The following is a 17,818-nucleotide window of genomic DNA, read 5'->3' on the forward strand; positions in this document are numbered from 1 at the left end:
ATTTCACGAAGAAATGGTTATCTTTTGCCTCCCCTAAACCAAATCGTGACTTTTTTAATTTAAAAATTGGGGGGGGACTATTTTTCTGCATTATTGTTCTTAAAATTTGAGAAATTTTTCTTCTTCGCTGTTCTTTGTTTTCCTTAATTTACCTGGTGTAAATTAGCACAGCCCTAGCAGTAATATACGGTGCTAGTTGGCTGGAAGTGGGTGTTTGAGGAGTTTGGTCTAGTTCAAATTCCGATCAAGGGTAGCTAGCAAAGTATTAGGCTCCTCCCTACCATGTATTGAGTTATAAGCAAAAAGGCCAATAGAAATAAAACTATAGCTTTTCTCCTCCCCTTGTACCTGCCTACAAGTGTCTATCATTTGGGGCTTCCAAACTCTAAGAAGTCTTTTTCATATTGATTTAGAAGATTTAAAGTAACTTTTATTTCTGAGACAGTTAAAACTTATTGCTCTGATGGACAATTCCTTTCATCTGTGACCTTTGTCTTGCGATCAAGAGAGGTAATGTAGCCTTGTGGTTAGTGAATGGCTCTGGTCCCTGACTGTCAGGTCTTGAGCCTTTCCCCACCTCCTTAGACAAGTTCCTTAACTTTTCTTTACCTCAGTTTCTCATCTCTAAAATGGGATGATCATAGTGTCTGTTTATAGTCATTTTGTGATGACTAAAAAAGTCAACATTTGTTAGCTATGCATCTAGCATATAGTAAGCCCTCATAATTAACACCTTATTAGTGGCTCTATGATTTTTAAATAAAGGCAGCAGAGCTCTGCAAAGATAATGAGGGGGTTTTTACAATGAACTTAGAAGTTCACATCTTCTCTCCTTGAAGTTAGTGGTGGGAATGTTCAGACCCCCTGTTTAGAATCTATTACACCAGTTCCTCAGGAGATGTTTTCAAAATAACAATGAGACATAGTTGAAGGGGAAAAAAAAGCTACTGGAAAAAACATAAGGTGTAAAAATGTCCTTGCTGGGAAGTCTTTCCACAGAAATAACTGTTGAGAAATGCTCCGTTGAGGACACTGTGGCTGGAAACTTTTGCCGCCTCATGCATATCCAGGAGAGACTTCATGGAATGCTAAGATTCCAGTGACAACTATTTTTTAGATTTGAAACACTGAAAGTTTGTGACGCTTTCATTATTATTCCGTTTAGAATTATTCTTGTTGAAATGTCTTAAGTTATTTTGGGTTTAGTAACAAGCCAAGCTGGGTGCCGTTTCACTATTTAATAAGAATGTTCCTTGAGTTACATGTAGTCAGAATGGCATGAAGCCTAGGCGAACACTTCCTTTTATGAGAGACTCCGATTTTGCTTTTTTTTTTTTTTAAAGTGACATTCCTCCCCAATCTCGGCTCATAAATATCATCTATTCATCCTGAAATAAGAAAATAAAAGAATTTGGGTAACTAGTACAAAATCACTGTCAAACTCACCTTTTTCGCCTTTTCTCAGAGGCTGGTTTTCATTTCCAACATACCATCAAAGCCTCTGAGTTTATGTGCAATCCGAGGAAAGTAAGGGGGTCCTTTCTAATGTTATTCAACATGGTCAAAGTCATCTATAAAGCCCATATAGAGTGGGCTCTTGCTAAATACTTTGGGGAACACAAAACTATTAACCGAGTGGTATTCTGGGTCCAATGAGACTATGGAAACCATGTGGTACAGAAGGGAAGGTCCAGGCGTGGATGTCAGACAAAGGTCTAGTTCCAAACCTAGCCTATGACTTAAAAGCTTAATGACTATCCGACAGGTTGTTTAGCCTCTCTGAATTTCAGGCAGCTCGCCTGTAAATTGGGAATAAAACCTTCCTTTCAGCATCATTCCAAGGACTAAATGAAATGTCGGGAGTATATAATGTACAGCATGGTGACTAGAGTTGGTAATGCTCTATCGTATATGTGAAAGTTGCTAAGAGAGTAGATCTTAAAAATTCTCATGACAAGAAAAAATTTGTAAGTGTGTGGTGATGGATGTTAACTACACTTACTGAGGTGATCATTTCACAATAAATACAAATATCAAATCCTTATGTTGTACACCTGAAACTAATATAATGTTATATTGTAGATCATATCTCAATAAAAGAAAAGAGATAATCTAGGAAAGATACTTGGCACAATTCAGGTCCCAAAATTCGTGCTCAGTTAATGTTAGCTATTGTTATAATTTATGGGAAGTATTTAACACAGTTCTTGGCATGTAGTAGAAACGTAACACATGAACCCCGCCCCCCAACTTCTGCCTTTTCCTCGGGCCTCAGGAGGTTGTTTGCATGGCTGCCCAGCATCCATTCCCATCCATGCAGTCCTGCATTGGACCAGAACACTTGACTTGGGGCCTTTGGGTGGTCTGAAAACAGATTATTGTTAAGTAAAGATATCAAAGATCCCGACTTCTAAAATGTCTTCTGAAGAACAAAACACTTTGCTGTTTGATATTTACTCCCAAGAAGAAAAATATTCTCAGTTTGTTCCTAGATTGTGCAGTTTTCAGCTTAGAGCTAGCTGCAATCCTTCGTTTTTGTTGTTTTGTTTTTCCGCTAACGAATCATTCATAGTTATCAAGGAGCTCAGGAAGGAGGGGCTGTGAAAGCAGGATTTCTCCATGGCACATATGAATGGTATTATTTTGAGTGTTATTAGTGTTATCAGGTAGAGGAAGGAAGGTAGGCTGGAAAGTCGGTACTTGGGACTATTTTTATTAGGGACATTGGATGTATATTTCACCAGTCACAAAGCACACATAATTTAGATAAACATGCCAATAACGAGGTAACAGGAGTAAAAGAAATTCTGTGTATCAATAACAAAAAATGATATAAACTATAGGACCCTGTAAAAAGCCTAACCTTCTTTATATTTGAGATATACTTTACTAGCTAGCAAACCTCGTATAAAATCAGGAGTCTGAGAAATGTCTGATAGGATTTGATATTTTCAAATTAAATTTTTTCTTCATTCAGTTGCCTCCGGCTGGTAAGCTCTGTGATTTCCAAGTGCTGAGAGGTCATTCAGTGTACAGATATACATACCATAAAAACATATTAATTTTTTGAAAATTTAATAAACTGGCTGTATCTGACAATGTTAAGGAAAGAATAAGTCTGATTTGGGGGCTCTTCCAGAAGACTGATTTTTATTGGCCTGTGGCTCCATAGCATAGACTATAATTTTTTTTTCTTTTTTTTTAACCATAAAGGAAGAAATGGAGACTGGCCTCTTTTAGTGATTTTGCCTGGTGTTTGGGTCCTGTGGGAATTTGCTAGTTTGCTTTATGGCCTTTGGCCAACCCTGGTGGGAAGTCTAGAGAAGAATTCAATTCTGCTTTTTCCCAGAATACTTGTTGACGAACTTAGTAGCACTGAAGTGTTACATGAGTCTTTGTGTCCCCCAGAGTCCAGTGATAAGGGGACATGAGACCAGTGAGGGTCAGCGTGTCTGGGAATATAATGTTGGGTCTTAGAATTTATATATTTTTCTCATGAACTCTTAGCAATCTTTAAAACAAACTCAACAGCTCTGATTTTAGAAGGGAATGAGCACGCTCGCTGCCCACAGCTTCCCTCTGGAAGCATTTTAAGCATTTAGCTTTGCAGAGAACAATCACTTCTTTTTGATAACCATGACTTCAAATACCCTTCCTGCCGGCCGACTGTGACTCATAGAACAGCCGTGGATTTCAGGAACTCACCCTTAGAATACGGGTGCTTGCAGCTTCTCAACTTTGTAACTGGATAAAATGATACACAGCCAGGGCTTTTGTCTGGAAGGTTAAATCCACACTCAGACACTAACGGCCCTGTGTCTCCTTGGGCTCTTAAGAGGCTGAAAGTGCCACGGAGTGCCAGTGTTTGATATGCCTGTCAGCAGCACAACGACCTTCAAAGTTCTTTAACCTGGTAGCTGTAAATAGGACAATGGTCCCACGTTTGCTAGTCCACACCCTTTAAACGTGGATCATGTGTTTTTGACATCTCAGATGTGACTCTCGCTGCCAGGCTAGAATTTAGGCTGTGTGATAATACTCAGCTTTCCTAAGAAGAAGCCCATTTCTTGAAAGGGGTCAGCACAATCTAGAAGGATTAAAGAACCCTGGCTTGCTCGAAAGAATTGTGTGTAACTCGGATCGGCTTTCCTGCAGTTAAATGAGTTGCTTCTTGTGCAGATTAAATGAGATATGTGTTATCATTAACAATCATGCTAGATATATTTTGAAGTACAAACTTTTACATGCTCCAGAATGACAACCCAAATGTGTCTTATAAAACATATTCCTAATAACTTATGCTTTCTGCTATCAATGAAGAGTCAAAATGCAGAAACTGTGATTCTTCCTCTCTCAAAACAGAATGTGTTTATTATTGAAATATTAGAAACAAAATCGTAAATGTTTTAAGATTGAAGTGGCAATGCTCAGATTCCCAGTCTTACCAGTTCTGTGATTCAATCTATTCTCCTACAAGACGGAGAGGCATATGCTGTATTTACATTTATGTACGCCTCTCTTCCTAGAATATCTAGTGTTGTGCACACTCATTATGGCACAACGGTCCAGGAAGAGAGGTTTGAGACATTGATAAGGGGTAACTTGTGGGAAAAAATTGCATGAGATCCTGCAGCACGTCAATGACTGTGACTACATTCTATTTTATGTCCCAGTGCCTGTAAACCGCACAGTGGATCCCTTGGGATAAGACACATACGGCACCGAACATAACACAGGCACCCAGTCAATGATCATTGCTGTGGTGTTGGTGATGAATACTTGACTTCATAGATGCTCTGCCTAGAAACTAAGCTAACGAAGGACAAGGGATAAGGCAAGGTGTTAAAAACTAAACCAAACCTGCCTCCTCGTATCCCACAACCTACCAGTCAAACATCTGCTACCACAACAAAGCCAACAACACCCAGATTGCAAAGGATGCCCCGTGGGCGGGAAGCTGAGGTCATGAGTTCTAAGCCTCCCACCTGCCACACTGACATCATTCCCATAACCCCAACCTGAAAGGTGGTACATACGGCTTATTCTGCATGCTAGTTCCCAGGAGGCTCTCTGGTCGAGGAGAACAGGGAAAGGGAATTCCTCTTACTCCAGGGTGCTGGCTCGGTCCTTTTCCCTCCCACTCCCCCATCCTCAAGTATGGTTACATTCTGTCACAGATGCCATTTGGGAGGATTCCCACCCCTCCTCCATAATGTAGGACCATACGATTCAAGATGAGACCTAATGCTTCCAGTTCCCGGTCGAGGTTGTGGATGCTTTGATTGCGTGCCTGGCATGTTTCTTAGAAGCTTTTTGGGAACCCTATGACACTCCCAGTTATGCTAGCGGTGTGTTTAGTCATCAACTCCAAATAGGGGCTCCGCTAAGATTGCCACCTGTCCTACAGGAAATGGACTGAAAACACTTCTCATTCCTACATACCACAAACCACTGGACAACTGGGAATACTTGTGGGTCATTACCAGCCCAGGCTACATTTGAACTAGTGATCTCAAATTAACTACGCTGTGTTCCATTATCTTTCCTCTACTCATACCATTCTTTAAATGTTATGTTAAGAATGTAAAGTTATAAAAATGATCTCCTTTCCTGCTTCACCTTAAGAAGCCTTTTTTGGTTGTCCTATTAGAAAAGAATGTAAAATGCACAGCATTTAGCAGACTTCCTTTGCAGGGAACAAGTAATACAAACAATAGTGTTATATAATGGATAGATTGCTTTTTCCTTTACCCTGTATTAATCTCCCTAACTGATTTCCAAAAAAGGTAAATGAGGGACTGAGCTGCATCCTGTGGTTGCAACCTCTAGGTAAACTGCCACCAAAGGCAATGGAAGATTTTCCAGAAAAAAAGCAAAAGAAAAAGCCCCATTGTCCTGTAGCTGACTTAATTCTTCTCGTGTATTCCGTCTTAGAGTTTCACAACGTACAGACAAATGAACATGCTCACAAAAGGAAATTCAGAGATTTGGGGAGCAATAGAAGAGAAATATCAGAGAAATGACTTAGGTCAGAACAGCCCCTACAGAGAAGATTATTTTAAAAAATACGGACATTAAACAGATAAAGAAGATGGTGATATTTTAATAGGATAGTGAAAAATATAGCAGGTTGACAGAGACAGCAGTAAAAGAACAGGAATACAGACATTTTCAGAGGATTAAAACAGTACCATGTACCCTCAAAGCAGGCAAGTTTTTATAAGACGTCGCTAAACATATCTCCTGTATTGAATAGATGGTTTTCCTCGGAGCTGTCAAGAACGTTTTGTGGTTCTCTACATTAATTCCTGTTGAATATTTTCCATGGTTGGTCAGACTTGGACTTTAAATAGATATGAGAAAGGTCTTCAGGTTTACTGTCAGTAACATTATTACCTTCATAGCCAGCTGGATGACGGCATGGTGTGTGACAATTCCAAATTTACAAGGTAACCTTGCCTGAATCCTCCTGGTCCATCAGATAGAAATTACAAAGTGAAGGTGTGAGAATAGAATTGCAAGGAACAGTGGGAGAAGCGGTAGGCAGAAAGCAAAACAAACACAAGGAAAACAATCTGTGAGGTCGCTCAGAAATGATGCTAATTGTGTGTTCTCACCCTACGGCCTGGCCTCCACACACATGGGGTTCCTCGTGCCTCACAATCAGCCCCTGTTGGCAGTAACCCTTCATGCCTCAATCGCGTGCTTTCCCGGGGGAAAATAATAGTCCTAAGTACCTTTATCTGCAGTCTGCTCACCCTTTTTTATGTCATTCCTTTGTACTGTGCTCTACCACTCGCCTCGGCTGAGGAACACAAACTTACACTTTCACGGGCAATTGGAGATACACTCACTTCGTTTCTTAAGTAACTGGGAAGAGAAGATGGAAATTAGTCTCTAAGGATAATCATCCTTCTTGCCCTATCTCATTTACTTTAAGAAAGTCTTCTGAAATGAGCTAATACATAGAAAACACCTGGCAAAGAACCTAATACGTGAGTGCTCAGTCATCACGGACACCCTCTTCCTTACCCTTCCTACTAAACTATGTACATTTCGACAATCCCCAGAATGCCCCCCGCTGCAGTACCGAACAGGTGGCTGAGGTTGACAGACCAGAGCTGATCCCTGTCCTCCATAAATTTCTTATCCCGTAACACTAGTAATAGAGATAAAGCACTACCTAAGAAGGAAACCACAGTCAATACATGTTATAGTTTCACTACATTTGAACCTTTTCACCATAGGAGCCCAGCTGTTACGCTACATAAAGGCCGTGTGCAATGTCTGCTAACACTGATCACTGTCTTTCTTGTGACTAAAGCATAAATCCTAAGTATCCTGCTTACTTAATATAATGGCACATGTCTATGTGGGGGTGCTCCCATATTTTTTAAGTGTGCAAAGAAGATAAATATGTTTTAAGTCAATCTGAGTTAGATTTTTGACTCATTAAAAATATTATGCTCCTTGGACCCAGATTGGGAAGTGACATCTGAAATTAAGTAAGTCGAGGACTTGCTAGGCATTCTCAGGGACTCAAGTAACACTGCAAACAACTTGTTTCAAGCAAAGTGGACACTCAGCTTCAGCTACGAGATTACTCTTCCGCAATAGATGGTTTCCACACCTGAACTGGGACACCACTTTTCTTGGCTGAGAACTTCGGCCTCGGTGCCACAAAGTAAGACGTTGAGGCTGATTCTTGCTTTGGAGAGGTGGGAATGCCCACGGGCACAGGGGATGCACTGACCGGTGAGGTGGCCTCTGCAAAGAAGGCAGGCTGAGAGCTATATGCTGGCACCGAGTACACAGACGAGGCCTGCGCAGGAGTGGGCGAGCCAGCATTCACGGGCCGGGGAGGAAGAGCTTGCTTCATGGCTGGTACTGAACTGACCTTGGCGGATGACTTTTGGAGGAGGCCATCCTTTGCATCAGGAGGTTGGAAAGTAAACAGGGATGCATTTAGCTGATATGGTTGGTGCTTCATGACGTCCAAGGCATTGAGGGGTTTTTTGCCCTTTTTCTTGCTTGTCTTGGAGGCCTGTGGGGCTGATGACTGAGACTTGAGAGCAGCCAGAGGGTAGGAGGGGGAGTGGATGGGGTTGTAGGCCACAGGAGGAGGAGCTCGGACGTTGGAGGAGTACTTCCAACCGGCTGGTAGAGACGGAGTGGGAGACTGGGCGCGAGCAGCATGGGCCTGCACCGTGTCGGAATCTACCACGTACTTCTCCATCCTCGACTGCCTTTTAGCAAAGAGCTGGGCTCCTTTCCCACTCATTCCGGGAAGCTCATTGGATGGTCCCCGGGCACCAGCATGAGCAGCGTTTACTGTTGGTGTGGGAGCTGTTGGCTTAGGTGTGTAGTTGGGACTGGCTACTGCTGCCTGTGGGCCTTTGAAGGGACCAGCCAGGGTCAGAGAGCTCGCGGGCCGGCCAGGAGCGTAGGAAGGCTGGGCTATTTTGATGGAGGAGACAATGGTGCCCTGCGACGGGTTGGACGTGGGGAAGGCAGGAGGTTGGGTTGGAGCCACTCCTGGGGAGCAGACTGGAGAAACTGGAGTTACTGGTTGGGAGGACGAGGTCTTGACTGCAGGTTTCGGGGCGACAGGAGGTGGAGTCTTTTGTTTGGCAGTGGAGCTCTGCATGAAATTACAAGCCTCTGCTCCCAAACTGAGGTAGTCTTCTTCGGGTCCGGAATCGCCTCCAGCTCCAGTGCCCTTTTTGCCTTCTGAATTTTGAAGAAGTGACAAGAGTTCAGGATTTGGGCTTACTTTGGGCTCTTTAAAAGTGAACATGGGCTTTGTCGTGCTTCTCCTTTTGGCCTCCTGCAATATTCCTGTTCTTTTTGCTGGCACGGCGATCCTTTCATCCCGGGAGGCTATTCGCTCAGACGAGTCGTAGAAGGCTGGCTGGGACCATGGGGCGGGCTGGGGCCACGGAGGAGGCTGTGCGGGGCCAGCTAGCGGGCTTGACACGGCTCTGGAGAAGCCTTCAGGTGGAGGTGTGACTGCAGAATAGGGCGGAGGCGCCGGGAAGTCCGCCATGGGACTCGTCACGTTCCGGGTTGGGGAGAAGGGGGTCGCTGCCTGGCTCACGGACCCCGGGAAGGGTTTGGCTGTTCTGTTCATAGGGATCATCCTCTGGGCCTCTGCTGTGTCGGACGCCCCAGTGAAGCCATTGTGTTGGGGCACGTGGCCATGACCGTGGCTCACCTCGATGTAGCTTCTGCTCACACAGCTCTGCATTCTTACGGATTCTTCTTCCTTCCTTTGGTAAGAAGCCGTGGTTCTCAGGCCGTCGGTCTGTGCAGCATCGGGTTCTCCGCTTGGCATTCCACGCACCCTCTCCTCCTCCTTTTGGGCCGCGATCTGATCCATTCGCTCCCTCCTCTTGGCAAACATGAGGGCGCCCTTGCCTGAGGTGTCTGGCAACATCTCCATCTTGTCCCCTCTGTTCAGTTTCTTTTCGATGTCCACTAGTCCAGAATCCCAGTCAAAGTTCACAACGCGCGCGCTGTCGTCAACGTCAGACAGTAACTCTTCATCCACCTCAGATTCACTCGTGCCCAGAAATGCTATTTCACAAGTATCCTCTTTGTCACCTTCTTCCTCCTCGTCTGCCTCGCGCTCAAGTTCGCCAGTGCCGTAGCTGACTAGGGTGTATTTCTTGGCCCGCCTACGGCGCTTCTTAAACATCAACACCCCCTTGGAGTTGGGGTTGGGGGCATCCGTGAGAAGGAGGGCAATGCTTTTGCATTTAGATTTTGCTTCTTTCACCTGCTTTTCTGATAGGCTTTCACTCCTCCTGAGCCCTAGGGAAAGTACAAAAATTATACTGAGTTGATGAATTCCAAGAAGCCCTCATAGCAACCCAGAAATCAACTCTCCCGGGGGGGAAGTAAATACGGAGAAAACATGCTTACGATCAGCCACTGAATTTTGAAGCAATCTAACTCATTTCTCTTTCTTATTTCTTTTAAAAATGTATACTTTTATGATGACATACAATGATAGTGGTCTGTTTCACTTGCTCGTGTAAATACATCTTTATGTATGGTGATAAGACTACATGTAGCATACGGATCTTTACACTTTGACAATAAACACTGGCCACTAAACGCCAGTTAATAGGTTGTGATCCAAACTAAAAAGGAAATAATTTAAGGACATAATATTTTCTGAAAAACAAGGTAAGACATACCTTGTACTTCCGTATTTAAAAGATAAAATGTCAATATAAAACTGTCTCCAAGCATTTTTAAAAAGTGGCAGTGGGGAGGGCAAGAAACTGAAATTTCCAAGTGTTTCAATGTAATGAATTTAAATACTTAGGTTTTGTTCTTTTTTTTTTTTTAACATTGACATCTCCCCAAAGTCCTTGTATTCATGGCGACTGGATTAATATAAACTAAAAAAACAGAATGAATAATAATTGAAGGCACTGAATCAAGAACTGCTAATGATTTGGAACACAGGATTGTTGTGAATACGTGTAAGAAATTCACGCTGCAAGGTGGTCTGGATAAATTTGTTTGAAATAGATCGCTATTTTGGCAATATAACACTACTCAGTCGCAGCAAGAATAAGTGTAAATCCTGGGGAAATTTAAAAATTATGTGACTCGTGACCCTCTAACTGTAGGTGAAAGCTGATGCAGAAATTAAGTCATTTAAAATGAGAGCTTGACAGTTTTAAAGTAACAAGCATTTAGTTTTAAATTTTTTATTTTATCATTATCGTTAGAAAAAATAAATTGCAAACTAATTTATAGCATCAGTTAATTGTCCTCACGTATTTAATGATAAAGAGCATGATTCACAAGCAAGTTTTGAATTCTTCAAAATAGTTAGATGGAAACTTCAGAAAAACTTTTTGAATATTTTATGATTGAAAATTAGTTGTTTTTTGTTTTGTTTTGTTTTTTTGTCCCTGGAAAAAATCAGACTTCATAATTCTTTTTTTTTTAATAAAATAGAAACAGAGCGAATAGTTTTATAACAAAGTTACAGATATTCCCTGGCAATCGAATTGTATTTAGAGAAAACAGCGTGATCATTATCAAACATAACTCCTTTTTTGGCCAGTGTTATACAACTTACTATTAAACTGACAGTCACAGTTGCACAGTTGCTGCTCACTTCACTGCCAACATGTAAAGTACGTGAGTGCTGCCTTAATACACTTGTTTAATATGCCGTAAATGTGGAGATGCATACGGACGCTTCAAGTGTAAGGACGATTCACAGCACTTGCCAATAAAGCTACAAATGGTTATGCTAAAAATATGCTTGGAAGGGAATAAGGAGAGGTTAGAAGATTTAATATAGTACTTTGAATAACTGAGTTCGTTACCATTGTGTATCATTCATACCTTCAAGTGCCTTTACTAGTCAGCCTTTACCTCCTCAAATGAAATTCTGAAATTGTTTAAAAAAGGAAAAAAAGAGAGAGAGAAAAGAAAATAACAAAAATCATAAAACCTAACTGACGTTCTTATCTTCATTCTCCTTTCTGTAATCACTCCCTTGGGTAAAACAAAACACCGTAAACAGCCTTGAATTTAATATATTTTACATTTGGGGACATTTAAATGCCTCCATGGGGCTCGGGAGACCGACTCCTGTGTCTAGAAGGTAGATGAAAGGCTTTGCAGTCTAGTGAAGACATACAAAACGGAGCGGATCGTGTAACTGCTCAGAAGTCCACATGTCCTTGTCTGTCAAACTCACTTCTGCAAGCATCATCAAGCTGCACAATGATTTTTTTTTTTCAAAATGAGGATCTGCTTTTAATATCAGTGGTGGAGCCTGTATTTTCAAGATACCTCTCAGCAGCAGACTCAACCATTTTTGACATTTAAACTCGGAGTCCACCTGACTTCCAATACTCCCCTCTGCTATTTTGCCTGACATCTTACAACATTCTGAGACAAATCAAAGAGACACATTAACAATATTATTTTCTTGAACAGCTCTTGGGCCTTTGGGGATAAAAGAAAGTGCCTTAAATACATTTAAATCTACGACAAACTTCAAACTTATTGCCTCCATTTCAGAAATTGGTGTTCTCCACAACTTCCCATTTGTTATTCTGTGCATTAATCAAAAAAATTTCTTTTCAAACCACAGAGAGACATAAGAAAAATCTTAAAAAGAAAAAAAAAATCCATGCAAGTGAAGCAGCAGCAAAATGCCCTAAGCTCCCAGGCCCCTTCCAATAGCCCAGCGGTGGCCCTGGGCAGGACTTACGTGCGTGGCGCGCTCGGTGCTTGTGAGGTCTGCTGTGATCCCTTTCCGAGCGTGGATCTTCTCCCTGCTCTGTGCCTTCTGATGAGACTGCAAAGGATACCAGAGAAGGAGGTGCTTCTGACTGCCCTCCTTCCACTGGAGAATCCACACACCCCTTTCCTGCCTGAAGCCTGCACCCTTCCGTCTTCTGCCTGTCCAAGCAGTCGAGTATCACTTCCACTCGGGGCAGCCCCGCGTCTCCTGCTTCACTTCCCTGGATCACTTTTAACTCTTTGCCACTGGAGATCTGGATTATCTTGCTGGACCTCAGAGAAGGCTCCCCTTTCTCCTTAGTGGGAACTGAATTTATGTGGACGATCCTGCCGTGTTGTACATGAGGATCTGGGTCAGGAGACTTGGATTTTTCAGCTCCCAGGAGAGCCACCACGGGGACATTGGTGACCTTGTGTCTCTCTTGTGAAAGGGACAGTTGTAGCTCAACCACAGGGCCTGGCCGTCCAACTTCTGCCTTCTCCCTTAAGATAATCTCCTCTGCTAAGCCTCCTGTTTGCGAGTCGGGCGTATGGGGAGCCACATGGTGGCTCAGGCCTGTTTCTTCATTTATGCTCCCAGAAAAACCTGGACCACTCGCTTGGTCCTCAGCTAGAGGAGCTCCACTCCTGACCGAGGCAACATACAACTCTCTGTGCTGGTTCTTTGCGGCTGGTCGAATTTGCAGGGTGGTACTTTCCACGCGCCCCTCCTGGGTGAGATGCTCTGGGCTTTTGTTTTCAGTTTCAGAGATGGAAGTCTCATTTACTCCACTGGATGGTCTGCACACAGAAAAATCAGTCCAGGAGGTTAAATCAGTGTGTTACACCTGCCAAAGAACTTTCTGACACTTTTATGATACATGATACAGTCAAAATATTTCCTCTTAAATGTCAACTGCAACATATTTGAGAGCAGAAGTTGGCAACATGTTTATATTATTATTTAAAGACCTTCCAAATAAACTTTTCTTTAAAGCAAAGCAAAAATGCTTACGAAAGATTACGGAACCTAAATCTGTCCTAAATTCAGCTTTGATTTTTTAACAGCACAGGCTATAGCTACACAATGTCCTTTATCTGTAATTACTTGGGTGTTTTCAAATAACCATGTTTGTTCTAATATGACAAAGCATTTCAACGTCTTACTAAGTTTAGGTCTGAACATCGTAATATCACGTAAACATATTCAGCAGCTTCAGAGTAATATTAATACACAGATAATTCAAGTAATCCTTGTAGAGGCTGGGCTTTCTTGAAAGGTATGAAATAGAAGCTGTTTTTCAAGCTCCAGGGAGCATGTGTTTTGTAATAAGTGGACCCCAGCCCAGTACTCTTGTGTAAAGAGAAATCCTTTCCATGCTGCAATGAATCATTGAGTCATGGAGTATTTATAATCAGAGATGTCTCCCCTTCTCCTATTTGAACCTGTCTCTCAGAGCATTTCCTTATGGGATCTCTGAAGTCAAAACTATTCCTTTATCTCTCAGCTAAGAAGCCCAGCCCTGCTCATCACCATCCTTTGCTTTCGACCTTAACCATTCCCAGCTGGTTTTGTGAATCTGGGTTTGCAAGAAGCCATGCCAGTGTAAGAGCCAAACGACTTCTTGCTAAAACTCTAATTTAAACTCGAACTGCTTTTAGAAGAGAAGCATCACTCACAGAACAGCTGTAGGAGATGCCTTCATGTCTCACATTTGTAAGTTTTTTAAAAAAGCAGCAGGTGTCTATCTCTGCCCCTTTACTCCTCCTTCAAAATGCCCCCTGATGAATGCCAGATCATCATTTGAAGGGAGTGAACCCCTACTCAAGGGACTACCCAAAGGAATATACCTCAGAACGTGACAGAATTTCTGACTAATGTTCAAAATAATTGCTCCTAACTTTGCTTGTGCATTTAGGAAAGCAAAACTAAACAAAGCAATAAAAAACAGGTAAATGAAATGCAGCTTTCTCTAAGGAAGTAATCTGTAAAGCTTCCTGGTAATTAAAAAAAATTATGACATAGCATTTTAAAAACATGATGATAGCAAATTAGATCTTTCTTGTATAGGAAATGATCAATACACGCTATGCAACTAGATTTGATGGTGCCAAAAGGTCAGAGAGTTTTAATTTAGGAAGGCCTCGGATGGAAGTAGATTAAATCACTTCGAATTATGTTAGCAATCAATTACGAAGCTGAGAATAGAGTCCTTTGAATTTATTCCAGTCTTACAGAGTGTAATACAGGCAAATGGATCATATAAATGTTAACATTTACCAGTAGCAGAAGTAAAATGGATATGCATGAATACAAATCATAAAAGTACTAAAGGTTAAAGATTTGTACCTTAAAATGCTCATTTCCTTTCAGCCTACATAGGTACAGTGTTCAGATACCCAGAATGGTGGCGGTGATGTTGGTGGTGATGTTGATGATGATGGTGATGATTGCCTCTGGGCTGATTTTGAGATTCCATTCGAATCTCATCAATTAGTTATTTATTTTGCAAAAGTCAAAATACTTGAGAGAAAATAATCATTGTCATAATGCCAGTTATTAAAAGCAGCAGAGAGCTAGTTCATTTATTTCTGAAAGTAAATATATACCTAAGGCTCAGCTTTAAATCACCACGGATTTTCCCAGTGGTAGCCATTGTAATCAAAACAAGAACTAGTAGGGAATGTTCCAGACCACAAATATGGTCCGAAGAAATTGGCCTCATTAGAAGAGTAAAGACACTAAAAAGGGAATAAATTAGAAAAGGTTTTCCCCCTATTTGGGATGTGATTAAATCTTTAACAAAGATGGAAGTCTTCAAAAACTTCCGAGATTTATGCACGATAATGGCAAACACTGTGTCCACACTTGGCAAGACTCCAGTTAGTTTTTTTTTAAAAGCAAATGGCAGCTTTATAATTAAGTGGGATCCTAAAGGCTTAATCATTGGGCTTGATGGGTAAATATTTAGATGGGAGAGTCTAAGAATAGGGCTACATTTCTTTTATTTTCACAAGATTATGGCCCTACTGAGTTCATTTGTGTATAGAAATGAAATCAATAGTGAATGATTATCAAAGGGGTAAGGCTGCAGGTCGTGTTTCTGCAGAGTGAAGACAAAACCTGGAGGGCTTTCAATTCTGTGTGAGATTGTCCTCTCGCATCGTCCTGAAGGCTGTTTTCCAGGAAGCCAGAACTTTCCTTTCTGGATTCATTACAGTGTCATGGTCAGAGCCTCACTTGCAAAGTCAGTATGGATTTGTTGATGATGTCGCTTTTTTGTGATTGCCCTTGTTGTTTTCTTTTGTCTTAATGTTTAAAGTTTACTACTGCATTTTTAAGCAATTAGGTAGGGAGGGTGGTATTTGGGGAGATCAAATTAACAAGTGATCTCCATTAGTAGTCCAAAACCTGCTCTTGTCCATGCCCAAATGGTTTTGCTAGAGGTCCTGAGAAGCAGAAATCGAGCTGCTTTAAGGGTTTTTGTTGTTCTTTTCGTTCTCCCAGGCATTCTCTTTCTATAAAAAACTATTGTACAGCGTAACAGTTTAACACTTTAACATTTTTTAATGGAATTGATTGCTGTTGTTTTTTAAAATGTTAATTCCAGTATAGTTAACATACAGTGTAATATTAGTTTCAGGTGTACAAAATAGTGATTCAATACTTCCATACACACCCAGTGCTCATCATGACAAGTGCACTTCTTAATTCCCATCGCCTATCTCCCCCTCCACCACCACCCCCCTGTAACCATCAGTTTGTTCTCTACAGTTAAGTTAAATATTTTTAATTCATCGGTGAATCTGGAATTATAATGTAGTGATCCTGACCCACCACAAAATCTTGACCTGGAAGTATTAAATTATGTTCAACATACTGAGCTTTCTAAGGAACTTGTCTAAAATACCTAAGATTTTCAACAAAGTTCATCACACAAAAATTTTCAAGTTAATTCTCAATTAGCCAGAAAATTAATTGCCATTTTTCAAACATGGTGGTCCCTCTGTTTAACTATACCAACCTTCTATGGAGCAACCCCAATTTCCCCATAAATGACAAATTATATATTTAGTAAAAGCTATAGTCACTCCCATTTAACTTCAAGAGAAAATACATATTCCAACAAATCTTTTGTACCTTTTGATAAGCATTTGGAGAGAGTCTGTTATGCTCTCCATGAGCTTGATGACTTGGGGGTAGGTGAGGTCTGCGCAAGGGTTGCCATTGATAGAAACCACTTCATCCCCCTCACAGAGCCCAGACCCAGAGGCTTTGCTCTGGCTTCGTATCTGAGTGGAGTGAAAAAGAAAGAAATAGTTAGAATCATATAACTTGTAAAAAAACAAACAAAGCATGCCACCATGTCTAAGAAACATTGATTTGGGGGGTAAATAGATTTGCAAGCTATAAAATCAGCCCTGGTTTTTAATCCATCTGTTGACCTAGAAGCCCACCTTAAACCTTCTGACCCCTCTCATGCACACAATGTAATATGCACCATCGTGTCAACATTTAATTCACAGCATTGTCGGTGAATGGAAAAGGAAAGTAAATCTATGGCAAAGGAACTGGAATAAAATAAATAAAGAATAGAGAAGAATGAGGGCAGACATGTTAAAATAATTGAGTTTACATTAAAAATAATAGTTACGTTGTGAAGTTTGACTCCAGAGAGTGACCTCTCACATTCAAAAAAATGCTAAAAGCCTTTCCCCATTGCGGAGGTGGGTTGAACACTGACCGTAAGAAGGAGATGCAGGGCAGGACAGTTCAAGGAGAGAGCTGTACAGCTAAATGAACTAATGAAAGCCGTCCCAGCATGATGGGGAAGTTAGGCAGCCAGGATATTAAGAATTATGTCAAAGAGAAAAATCCTTTATTGAAATCAACTATTGAAGTCTTGGTATGAAGCAAAGTTTAGCAAAAAAGAAAGAAAAAAAGATAATTTTGCAAATAATAAAAACATCCCTGCTATAACGATTGCATCATATTCTTGCTCAGAATGATCTAGAACAAACACTGACTAAAAACCTAAAAGAGAACCTTCAGAATCTGGAAAAGAGAAATTCAGAGGAGGAGAATAACGACAGAGAGCCCCCACCAGCTCCTTCGTGAGGAATAATTGGAGGTTTCTATCCCGCATCATTTGGATTGTGATAAAACGTCATGCCGATGATTCTCCCTCTGCCCTTCTGGGTTCCATCTCCCCCGTCGTCGGCACCGCATCCTGGGGGCGGAGCCGGCCTCCGGGCGGCTGGGCGTGGCCGAGCTCCCCTGCACGCGGCTGCTGGCTGGATTTGGTCACCAGTAAGACCCAAGAAGCCATCAAAGAGCAAGAGGAATGAGAGATCAGGTAGAAGATGTTCTCCCTACTCAATGTGCTGGGTCACGGTTTGGCAACGGCTCCGTTCCTCCATCTAGAGACTCATGGCGCCCGTCCGTTTGCCCCTCGCCCTTGCCTTAACTCTAGTTTCATTCCAATAACACATACCATCTTCTTGCCTCTTCAGGCCAAACGGTAATAACAGCTTCCTGTATTTTTATCTCTGCGTG

The 17,818-nt window shown here is 41.7% G+C and overlaps 1 protein-coding gene across 2 annotated transcripts in view; it reads right to left on the reverse strand.

Moving 5' to 3' along the window:
- Positions 1–17,818, reverse strand: part of SYNPO2 (synaptopodin 2) — a 171,422-nt gene that overhangs the window by 18,428 nt on the left and 135,176 nt on the right. For both annotated transcript variants that reach the window (XM_034671293.1, XM_034671292.1), the window contains exons 2-4: positions 16,403–16,554; positions 12,251–13,062; positions 7,631–9,813 (exon numbers count right to left, since the gene is read on the reverse strand). In XM_034671293.1, the coding sequence (XP_034527184.1) occupies positions 7,631–9,813; positions 12,251–13,062; positions 16,403–16,554 (3,147 nt within the window). The remainder of the gene's footprint in view (positions 1–7,630; positions 9,814–12,250; positions 13,063–16,402; positions 16,555–17,818) is intronic.

The sequence above is a fragment of the Ailuropoda melanoleuca genome, chromosome 11 (assembly GCF_002007445.2).
Source record: "Ailuropoda melanoleuca isolate Jingjing chromosome 11, ASM200744v2, whole genome shotgun sequence".
NCBI lineage: Eukaryota > Metazoa > Chordata > Mammalia > Carnivora > Ursidae > Ailuropoda > Ailuropoda melanoleuca.